This window comes from Ochotona princeps, chromosome 2, assembly GCF_030435755.1.
Source record: "Ochotona princeps isolate mOchPri1 chromosome 2, mOchPri1.hap1, whole genome shotgun sequence".
In the NCBI taxonomy this organism is placed as follows: domain Eukaryota; kingdom Metazoa; phylum Chordata; class Mammalia; order Lagomorpha; family Ochotonidae; genus Ochotona; species Ochotona princeps.
The window spans coordinates 90735351-90747263 of record NC_080833.1 but is presented as its reverse complement, the minus strand read 5'-3'; the positions used below and the strand labels follow the sequence as shown (position 1 = coordinate 90747263).

Sequence of the window (11913 nt, the reverse complement as noted above, 5' to 3'; positions counted from 1 at the left end):
AAAGGCAGAAATAAGAATTTATTACACCTTGTGCAGTACTTAAAACAAACTTCATTCTTACGAACAGCAGTTGTGTCTACTTGCTGCTGTATAGTTGATATTTCCTCCAAGTACTTAGCCTGAAAATATTCAAAGTCGAATTGCGAATCATTCAATGTCCCTGCTAGTCTCCTGGCTCCCAGGTAGCCTCTTAGGATACTCCATGTAAACACTGTATTTGGAAAAATACATAGATCAGCATCCCTCGAGTCACATGATCACCATCAATCTGTGAAAATAGCATGACTTAAAAATAAAAGTCTCTTAGTACTGTGCCAACAGGCTTTGGCATAATCTTGGCAATCACTTAGATTTTTTTTTTGCCGTTATAATTTTTCCCAAGTGGAAATAGTCTCATATTTTGCAGAAATTGTCCAAACTAGTGAACATCAATCCATCTTCCTGGGTGCTAAATTCGTCAGCTGAACATATTCAGTCCACACAGAAATCAGTAAAGTGAGTGTGAAACTGCTCGGTGGCTGCTCCTTTCAGCTTAAGAAACTGCAATACAAATTCCTGAAATCGTTTATGCAGGAATTTTTATTCTTTAAATCTTCCAGTGTTAAAGCAACAAGAAAACATTTAGAATGTCCTTTGGTGGAATCTTATTACACTTGTTATATATGTAAACGGATATTCTTTGATGCCAGCACGTTCGTTGCCCTTACAGAGGAATCTCTGCACAATGAAACGAAACAAAAAACGAAAGAGGACAAAATAAAATGTCAGTCTCTGCTGATTTGAATTAGATACATGAACAGATTGTCTGGTAACACAAATTGGCAATAATACAAAAAATCTACATATTACAGTATTTCAAGAAAAATAACTTCATTTGAATACAAAAGGATAGATACACTTTCTCTTGCTATAGCCACTCTGGTATAGTGGGTGTGCCTCGCACTGGGTTGATTCAGTGCTGCTAAGAAATACAAGGGTATGACTGGCTGGCGCTTTTGGAGGGGGCTGTTACACATGTGCATCACTAACATCAGACAAAGAAACCTTTCAACCAACAAGGGTTACAGAGCAACGTTCACTAAAGCACAGGTTGGAAGGGATCTGGGGGTTGAAGCAGGCCAGTATGGCAGCTTGTAACAGACTTCCTTAAACGCACTAGGTGCACGGCGTAGGCGCCAGACGCTTCTATTTGGTGGTCCACACATGGAACAGAGAGCGGTACCAGGGTGCACCGCGCAGGAGTCTCTAATGTTTATAGGTTGGTTGGTTGGTTTGTCTTTTTCTCTTTCCCGTTTGGGGGGCTGTCACAGCCTTTCCAATCCTCAGTAAGCTCCACAGTCGGCAATGTGATTTGCCAAACAGTTGTCAACTCCTCTGGAGTCGCAAGGGAACAGTTTTGACTCCAATGTGCTGTCCACAGCTGATAAATATGGCTTAGTTCAGTTAGGCCCTCTTAGTTTGCACACTTTATTCGAGTGGGATGTCGTGTGTGTGTGTGTGCGTGTGTGTGTGTGTATTTCTACGTTGGTACGAAATACTGGGATCGCCTTTGCTTCCCCTTGGCGCAGGCGGGTCCCACGGGCGGACTCCGTGCCTAGGACACCTAAGGGCTGGCGGACCCCAGCAGCGCGCTCAGCAGCGCCAGCAGCAGCAGCGAGGGACTGCAGTGCGCGGGAGACCCCTCGCCCGAGTTGGGCCCGCAGCTGCCGGACTCCTCGCACCGCAGCTTCTCGCAGAGAATGCCTGTGTAAGCAGCCGGGCACAGGCAGCGCACATTGTTGTGGCACGTCCCTCCGTTCTGGCAGTGCAGGAGCTCGTTGTCGCAGACATTCGCTGCAGAGTAAGGGGAACGGGGAAGGGGAGGAGAAGTAGAATCAATTTAAGTTCCTCTGGTACATTATGTTTTCAGCTTTAAAAAAATATCGATCCCGTGTCCCCCTCCCCCGCCCTCCAACTAAACATGTGACTCCAATTTCCAAACAAATGTAGCTTGCTGTCTTTGTTTTGATCATGTTAGTCCTTTTCGTATAGATTTTTGTTGCAGTCTTGGATATCATCGCTGTCCATTTCAGGCTGTCGAATACCAAGTAATGCAATACTCCTGCTGTGGTATTGTCTTTTCTTGGTGGAACTGGGACCTGTTGTGACCTCCTGGGTTTATCAAGGATAAGTGCCTGCTACAAGAATGCAGAACTTTGAAGCCAGATGAGTGGTATTTAAAATGCAAAGCATTGTTGCTGAAATGACCAAGATCCCCTACAGGACTGGCCATTCTCCCTGCACATGTTCCCAGCTCCAGCATGCAAGAGACAGAGCTCCAAGGGAGGCATGGGGATGAGGGCTTGGGGTGTGGGGAAAGTAGCATGCTCCAGACAGGCAACAGCCAGATGGGAAAGAAAGCTGGTTTCATGGGAGGAGTGTAAGGAAAAGTGGTCGCATTTGTCCCTGACATCCTATTAGGATTTTTGCCACCCTGTAATACGAGCAAGTAGAGCCAGCCCAAGGTTACCTTGATTTCTGGAACTAGTAATAGATGCTATGGTGAAACCCTGATTACCCAAATTTCATTATGTCCTTCAGTTGAAAGACTCAGTCTGAATATATCAAGACAAGCCATTCCGGAGACAGATTCAGCCACAAACCCTTCCACGTAATGCTTGCCTCTAATAATTTCTTATTCCCTCAAAATCCTGGTTATCCTCATTAATTCCATGTCTCCTATTCTTTCAGATAATCAAGGTTTCACTGATTTAGCAGAATGTTAAATAGAACCCAGGGAAATTAAAACAACACAGAGTAAAGGAGCCAAGAACACTTCCCAGCAACATATGCTGCTTAAGCACTTAACATACAGAGCCTCCCTGAACTGGCGGGCAGAAGGAGCAGAGCAGAAAAAGGAGCCTCTTAAAAATCATAACATTTTTTCATTATAAAAATACATCATGGTCAGATTTCCCCTTGGGTGTCCCATGAATTAAACACATACACACATTTCATATACACAGTTAATATTAAGTGCAAAGTACTTTTGGAACAACATCCACCTTTCAGCTAATAACTCAATAGAGAATGAGACCTTGTCATTAATCATGGTCAATAGTCATGTCACCTTCAAGGGATGCTTAATTAGCACAAACATGCTGGTGCTTTGTGTGTGCAAATGAGGTGGGAAGAGATGGTAGTGGGTTCCCTGTGCCTTAAATTGGGCTCATGTTTGATCACCTTTCTCCAGATCTCCTTGGTGATCTACCTCTGTGATAACTGTGTAGTGTATTGGTATAATTTTCAAATACATCCATAATGGCAGTCTATAAATGTCAGATGTCATTATTAAGGTCTACGAAATTCTTCAGGCTCAAAATATTGATGTACAAGCCAGGGTTACATAATTTCTAATGATTGCATAGCCTATCTCTCATTAAGTGCATTTGAAGTCATGAATGTTAGACTCAAATTGAAGCATTTTACAAGCCCTGGTTAAAAAAGTGAAGATCTGTACTCATGGAGCAAAGCCCACAAGTGCAGAGTTGTTAGCTTCATTGTCATGATTTATAAAAGCTGAGTTGTTTGGGTTGTTGCTAATTTGGAAAACAGTCATAGGTTCTCAGGATTTTGTTTTGCCTACATTTCAAGAAATATCTGCTTAATTGGGGCAACATGGAATTAACAGATCCAAATAACTGTTTCCATTTAAAGTTAAAGATTCTCAGCATTTCTTGTTCCAGACAGCAGACTGCTGAATGGGATATTTCCTCTCATTTGGGCACTAAGGGTAGCAAAATATGTGTTCCATCAATATCGATAATTGCTTGCCCTGAATAATTGAGAAGAAATCAATAGTTAATTAAATATCTCTCCCCCTCCTTTTTTTTAAAGCTATTTTTCTTCTTCTTGGGCTTGAATGTAAATCAGTTGTTAAACAGAGGTTTCTTTTTTTTTTTTTTGCAGAAGCTGGTGATTAAGTTAAAATTCAATATGTTATCTGCAATTAAATAATCTACTAGTGGATTTGATGGTAGTGAGAAATTTAATAAATATACTGGGGAAAAACATAGCCAAGAATTAATAATCTCATGGGTTGGGGGAATGTTTTCTGTAAGATTAAACAGAAACAATAAAATCTGGAATACATTTTATTTCTTTAAAATTTAGTATAAAACACATTATACTTCTTGATTATGCTGTTTTTCCCACAAATGCAGAACTTTGGCATATGCACAGCCCTGTCTTACTGTTGGAATCACCTGCCAAAAGGACACCTAAGGCTGACTATAGATTTTCTCTGCTATTCATAAACTCATGCTCCCTGTTCATGCCATTTAAAATAAAAAATGTGAAGGTTAATGAACTAGTTCACAAAGAAAATAAAAGCATAGTCAATGTTTCTATATAATGCAAACCTGTGAAGATAAAATATATAACAATGACCTAATATTAAGTTCATTAAAATGGCCTTATCAATTCCATCTGGCTTCATCAACATCTGTTTTGTGTTAGGCAACCTGCTATATTTTAGGATGTAACTCTAACTGCCCTAAAGATGCTCACAGTTTGGTGACAAATAAACAAACATGTAGAGAGGTATTGTGATATAATATAAACAGACTACTAGGAATGAATCTGCAGATCGCTAGGCGATTTCAAATGATGAAAATTAATAATTAATTACTTTGGGAAAGATTGCATTTCATTAACGGCATGCATCATGCAGATATTGGTAGAAAGAACATTATGGTTGGGCAAGCCATGTGAAAGGCAAGAAAATGAAAAAGAATATTTTATTGGTTATTGAGAAATTTTTTCTACACTGTCATTTCTCTGGTGGTGTTAGCTGATTCCACTAGCAGGGGGCAGCAGAGGGAGTAATGATAACAGACATTTTTAAGACATTCTCTCCCTCCTAAGTACTGGTTCTTCCTTCTGCCAGCAGGATGGGGTTCCAGGGCTCAGTTAACCATCCTTCCCTAAAGGCTTCACAAACCCAACTGATGCTCAGAGTTTCAGAGGTAACAGCAGTGCAGGGATTACCCTCCTCTGAGGTCTGGGTCCCAGGTAGGTGGTGTCTGTTGTCCAAACTTCTAAGTGTCTGGCAGCTTTATATTCCTCCCTGTAATTCCTCAGACGCAGAATGATGCTTGTCTCCTGCTTATGCAGGCCCTGTATGACTGACTGCCAAGTCCTATTCTCATTTAAAAAATCTCAAACAGTTGTTTAACTGTCCCCTGTGTTAATTCATCTTTGTTGAAATATCTGTCATGGTTTCATTTGCTTTCATTAAAAAAAATATATATCTTTACATTTCAAAAGCAGAAAGAGAGATTGTCAAGCTACTGTTCATTCCTCAAATGCACACACCATGCCAAAAACAGGGTCCCAAAACTCAGTTGTCAGGCCTTCCCATGTGAGTGAGTAGCAAGCATTCAAGTACTTGTGTCATTGCCTACTGCCTCCTCCAGTCCGCATTAGAAGGAAGCTTGATAAGAAATGGAGAAACTTGGACTTGAAGCAGCATTCTGACATAGGAAAAGAATATCCAGTAATGTCTCAACTGCTGAACCAAACACCCAGCCAGTGGTTTTGCTTTTCTGACTGGAGACATGTAGAACATGCCAGTGAATGACAAATGAATTGCTGTAGCTAGAATGTTGGATGTACACAGGGAAAATGAGACTAGAAAGGTAGATTTTGGACTGGCTATGAAGGTTCTACAGAACAATTGTGAAGTTAAGATAATATGTGTCAGGGAAGCTTGTGACAATAACTGGATAACAAAGGGAAGGCTAGGCCAGAAAAACTGCACACTGGAGGCAAGGAAACCAAGCGCGTAAATAAAATGGGTTTGGGTTAGGTTAAAGCAAAGGAAGACGGGAAGGAGCAGACAAGCTTAGAGATAAGTTATATGAAAAAACAATAGAGACTCTGAGCCTCTGGTTTGGATTTTTGGATACGTCATTAGAAAGCAAAGGAGATAAGGAAAAGAGCTTTGTCAAGCAAGAAAGTGAACTTCTTGGTGGTGGCATGGATAACTGACTTGCTCAATCTACAGGATTTTATGTTGGTGCCTTGTTATTAGTTGGAAGAATGACTTAATGTTTTACAGCATAGTTCCTCCTGTAAATGTAGCTTGCATCAAGGGGCTGGTGGTTGTTACAAAAGACGAAGCAAAAGAAGCATGTAGCTGAAGTAAAAATGAGGACTGTAGAAATATCACTGAAGAATATTAGCAGTTAAGTGATAGGAAGAGAAGAAGCCATGAAAGATGCTAAGAAAAGTTACCAACAGAATGTAAGGGTTACATGAGGGTGTAGAATTGAACAAGATGTCTTCCTGTTGTGGGGAACTACATTCAAGAATAGAAAGACCAGAAGAATATGATAACAAGGACATTTTGGGTTCTTGATTGCATTGTACATTCTTGATTGAAACAGATACAAGATATTTTGGGATGATTTATAAAACATTTGTAAAATTTGAGGAATCAATATTTAATGGAGGTCACTGGGTATCTAGCTTTTAACACTGAATTATTTTGCTCCTAATAAGATATTTGACAGCAGCTGATAACTTTGATTGTCACAACCAGGTAGAGAGAGCTGCTACTGGTTTCTAGTGGTTGGAGGCTAGGGTCACTGTTGAATACAGTACATAATGTACAGGACAACATCCACACCAAAGCATTACTTTTCAGTGGCTGCTGGAGGTAGACTGCTCAAGGCCTAGATCATTATGTTAGCCACAGCAATGAAGGTGAGCAGCTGGCCATGATACCTATGGGAGCAAAGAGAGTAAAGGGACCTTCATTGCTCTAAATCAGAGAGACAGTGAGTTCACAGGCAATCTTGGCAGTTAAGGATAATGTACATACTTAAAGTGGAAACTGAGTGTGATTAGTTTGGAAAATAAATACAGTAAATTGGCATCTAAGACAGATTTTTAGTTCTGTTCACTACTAAAGGACACAAGAAATCTAAGGCATTCTTTTCATGTGACATTTTCTTCTTGGCTGTCATAGAAACAATAGAGTTTGCAGGAAACTTCAGAAGTCATCTTGGTAAGCACTAGAGGAATCTGAAAACAGTTAGGGCAAAACTGGAACTAGGGTTTCTGATCAGTGCGTTACTGCTTCTCAATAGAGAACAGCCAGGAGAGATGCAGTGGATGTTGCTGCATAGTGCTGTGCTCGATGCTCCAGGACAAGTCCATGCTTCAGGAACCAGGGATATGGGCAGTCAGCCCTCCGTAGCTGCTCAGGGGCATTTCAGTTGTGTCCAGTCTCTGCTCTGCTTTCATACTACATGGTGAACCAGGCAGGATTTTTTGTTGTTATTGTTGTGAACATCAAATGTTACACTCTCCAGATTTCTACCATATCCTGGCAGAGCTCCAAGAACAGATCAGCTCACACAGAAAAGAGAAGCAGAGTTGTTGAAGGTCTCTGTTGGAAATGACAAATAGTTCAGTGTCTGTTCTGTCCTTCTTTTCATGGGTAGGAGATGACTACGGTTTTAATGTCCTCTCCAAAACCCTGGTTGAAATGTAGTTGCCATTGTAACAGCATTGAGTAGTGGAACCTCTCAGAGGTGTTTATGTGATCAAGGTTCTGTCTGTGTGAATGAGCTAATGCCATTATCACGATTGTTTGTACTTCATGAGATATTTTATTCCTTCTTCATGACACTCTTTGCCCTTCTACCATATTAAGACATAGTAAGACAGCCCTTGCCAGATTCTTGTCTACTCATCTTAGACTTTCTAGCCTTCAGAAATGTGAGCTAATATTTCTGTTTGTTACTTCTGTGGTGCTTTGTTATAGAAGCACAAAATGAAATAAGACAAATACAGCTGCTTAATCACAGAACTTTCTTGCAGTGGATTTCAAAATCCTTTACAACGTGTCCAGGCAACCGCTGCCAGCTGAAAAAACTAGCATGAGGATAAACACTCCTAATACTGGAATTATCTCCATTTCAACCTGCATGACATTACAAATTAAAGACCCAGTAGGAATTTTCATCCAACCTGTATCCTTCAGTTACCATCGTCTTGTTTTGGTGGCTCTATGTAAAACTGACTCAAAGTAGAATCTCACAATTTATTTTGTAGCATATTTATTTTAAGCATGTAACCAAGTTTCTCTTCATTGTTTTTGAGAGTCTAGGAGTTTCTTATCTCAGGTAAACACTGAGTTCATGTTTAAATTCCTATATACAACACTTGATCCAGTATTGATGCAAACAGTTAAAAGCTAGTTACAGTTCTTGTTACGGTAAAATATGCATCTTAGATATTAGAACAGTTAATACTGCTGTGATGATAAGTTAATTATTTATAGTGATTCCTGTAACTATTGTTAATACTTCTTTATTTATGATATGTCCAACACACCACATGTAACCTCTAATCCTCTGATATTCTGATATTAGAAATGCTTTCAAATGGGCTGACATAATTATGGACTTTGACAGATGAAGTCATGGTATAAACATTATACTCCAACAGAGTTATGTGGCCAAAAGATGAAGTGTAGGATGCTGGAGGAAAGGCTGAAGTCAGCAAGGTGTTATAATAGTTCTGATCACAACTGCAATAGGGAAGTCCCAAGGGAAGACAAATAAGCTCCCAAAATTGCTATGAATTTATGAAAACACTTAGAATTTTCACAGTGGAAGAATAAGAATCAGCAGCATTTCTTACTCTCTCTCTTCCATTTTCTTATATCTTGAATAGAGCAAGTCACGGGGCTGTAACTAAATTATTTCATTCTTTAAATGTGCTTTTGTGGTTTTCTTGATTGTCAAATATATTTCCCCTTTCCAAACTGAAATTTGCTCTCAAAATAAGAACTATAAAACTTTTGTTTCTCTTCTCTTTACTAGAACTTTCTGAAAGGTCTGGAGAAGTAGACCTAGAGATGGATCCCACGTGTTCAGAAGGCACCAGCCAGGACTTGGGTGCTATGGCCCTATTCCTTTTTGTTTTTTTTTCCATGACTTGAACAGTCACTATTTCCCTAATCATCAGGATGACCCATTACATTATGAAAAAGAATTTCTCTTTTTTCCATTTGAGGTTTTTCCACAGATATCTGTTCAGATTCACCCTGTCAGTGACTGCTGTGCTTGAGCAGTGCTGGGTCTGTATTTATAGAGTTGAAAGTTTTCCTTTTTGACTTTGTCTCCTGCACTTCAAGGAATTGATGTAATGCGTTGCCATGACAGCTTTTCTTGATGGTTGTATTAATGAAATGACCTCTGCCTTCACCACCTGAAATAAGCGCAGGATTGCTAAGGAAAAGATGTTCCAGATTATTCCTGCCTCATTCAAAAGGCCATCAAAGACTGAATAACCTCCACCAAACAGGCTAATAACAAAGGTATGTGTGCTATATTCAGGTCTGATTTAAACATTTGAGATCTGGTGCCAGGGGTTGAAAACCTGTGATTTTGACCCATTTATATGGCTTTTGCGGTTGCTGTGAGATGTCAGATAAAAAAAAAAAAAAAAAAACTGAACCTACAGGTTGGCTCCTGGAGCCGTGGAAAAACCTTTATAGACATTAATCTAATGGCCTCATTTTGGAAATTTTAGGTACACCGACTACATTTTCCTCCTCTTGTTATTTATTGATGTCTGGCCAGAAGAGATGGCATGGTGCAATGGGAAAAACATTGGTTCAGAGTCCGGAAGCCTGAGTTCTAGTTCAGTCATCAGTTCAACATCAGCCTTTGAACATGAGCTCACTTCATGACATTCATCATTTCACTCATCAGTCGTTTTAGTTGGTGGGTGCAGTGATGAGCCAGACCACAAACAGAGTTGCACATGTGGAGCTTGTATTCTGATAATGGCTATGAAGGTAGGGAGAGGCTTGGAAGTAAGCATTTTTATAGTTTTCTTGAGCTTTATGATTTGCGTGGATATTTCCGGTGAAATTCTATCCTATTATTGGCAAAGAGTTGGGAATTTTTCATCCTTTTGCCTGTGTGGTGACTGTTGCACTTCATTGTGTTATAAGCCCTTGCAATGATTTCAGATGACTATCTTTGATTTATTTTGCCTGCCTGCCTTCCAGTTTTCACCTTCACATGCACTAGAAGCATGAGGCAATATTAGCAGAATTGGGTGAAAAATTCTGAGATTCAAATCCAAACCTGGTGGCTAACGCACTGAGCAAACTCAAGAAAACCACTTCACCTTTTTGTCCTGTTGCTTCTTCACTTGTAAATCAGAGATAATAATAACACTTGTCCTGTTTACCCACCTCACTATTGCTGTGAGCCTTGAACTGAATTATGTGAAGGTGCTCTAAAAAGTTTAATAACACAACCCAAGTCAAGTATACTTTGTTAACATTCAATTTCTTTCTCAATCCTCCCTAATGCTAGAAGCTCAGGGTGGAAGAGTGAGGTGCTAATTCCTTGCTCTGCTAGAATAATGAGTTCGTTGCTCCCTATCCAATTCAAGGTGCTTGAAGTGAAAAAGAAAGTGAATGCCTTCCACCAAAGTCAGCATCTGTGTGTGTCTCCATCTGCAAGTAAGAATTTTGAGAAAGCCTGGAGTCACAATATGCAGTTCTTGACTATTTGTATTCAACTGCTGAGTGTTTCATAGAACCTTGCAAGGTCAACTTGGAGTGGTAGTGTCCATTATCTCAAAGGTGACTTTCATGTTATCACTCAATGTGCTTATTCTTGTATCAGAGTACAAAAATAAGGTGTGTTTCCACAATAGCAGGGCAGGGGGACTGAGCTAGTGATGGGCAACCCACTTATGCTTTGCAGTTCACCTATACCTTGTAATGTTGAGGGTTGAGCAGGAGTGGGAAGAGATGCAAATAATTGGTTGAAGCCTGGGGCCATCACCGTGTGAAGCACTTTTGCTTGCCTGCTCACAGTCTACATGCCTGTCTGTTTCTGTTTCTGTTTGGGAACAGTGATACCAGTGGCTTGTTCCCCATGTGACAGTTTGTTTGGTCTTACTGTAATGAAGCCAAAGAACAGAGATGAAAGGGCTGTAGGGAATAGTGTGGCAGATGTTAGCTGGGTGGTCAGATACATCTTAGTGATCAAATGCAGCTTCTTAACTTAGGGAGCAGCCATTTTCTTCATATGCATCTAATAGCAAAGCACCTATTATGGGACTAACACTTCCTCTTGTCCAGCGAAGTAAGGCACTGCTTAGGTTGTCAATAATAAGCCACATTAGTTTTGAAGGAGCCGAAGCTTACAGAATGTAGTATCCAAGTTTGTGTGAAAGAGGTGACAGGTAACACTGATGCAGGAGTAAGAGGCGCTGCCAGGATACCTTCAAGGTTTTGGCTATTGTAACAACAACAACAACAACAACCCTGTTGGTGCTGAAAAAGAATTAATTCACTGAGAATCCTACAGGTAGAAATGTTGGGCACCTTTCCCAAAGCAATCCTTAGTGATGCACTGAAATCCTATTTAGGTCAACACCTTCAGACATAGACATAGGCAAGATAGTATTTAGGTCAGCATCTTCAGACATCGACATAGGCAAGATAGTAAAAATCGTGCTGAGAAACCAGAGTTTCTCAGTGGAGATTAGAAAATGTGCTGTCCAGATGAATAAAATGATACAAGCTCTACTCTTAGCTCAAAGTGAAAGATGGTGCTCATGGACAGGCATATTCACATGTGATGACAATAAATATCAGGACTTAGACCATTGTTCCCAGAACATGTCATAATGTCAGGAGGAAAAGTATACAAAAGGTTTATTCAACATGATCTTCATGGCTACAGACATGTGCTTCATAACAGCAGTGCATAACAGAAACCTAGCACGATAACATGACCAATGTTTGTCTCTGGATGATAGGAGAGCAGTTAATTTTCATGGTTTTAACTTTTGAAGTTTTACTTTTCACTGTTTCTAAATTGCTAAGAA

General features: G+C 40.1%; 1 protein-coding gene across 1 annotated transcript in view; it reads right to left on the bottom strand.

Moving 5' to 3' along the window:
* Positions 1-1603: 1603 nt before the first annotated feature.
* Positions 1604-11913, bottom strand: part of NTNG1 (netrin G1) — a 360887-nt gene continuing 350577 nt past the window's right edge. The window contains exon 8 of the mRNA XM_004581993.2: positions 1604-1833. Coding sequence (XP_004582050.2) covers positions 1604-1833 — 230 coding nt within the window. The remainder of the gene's footprint in view (positions 1834-11913) is intronic.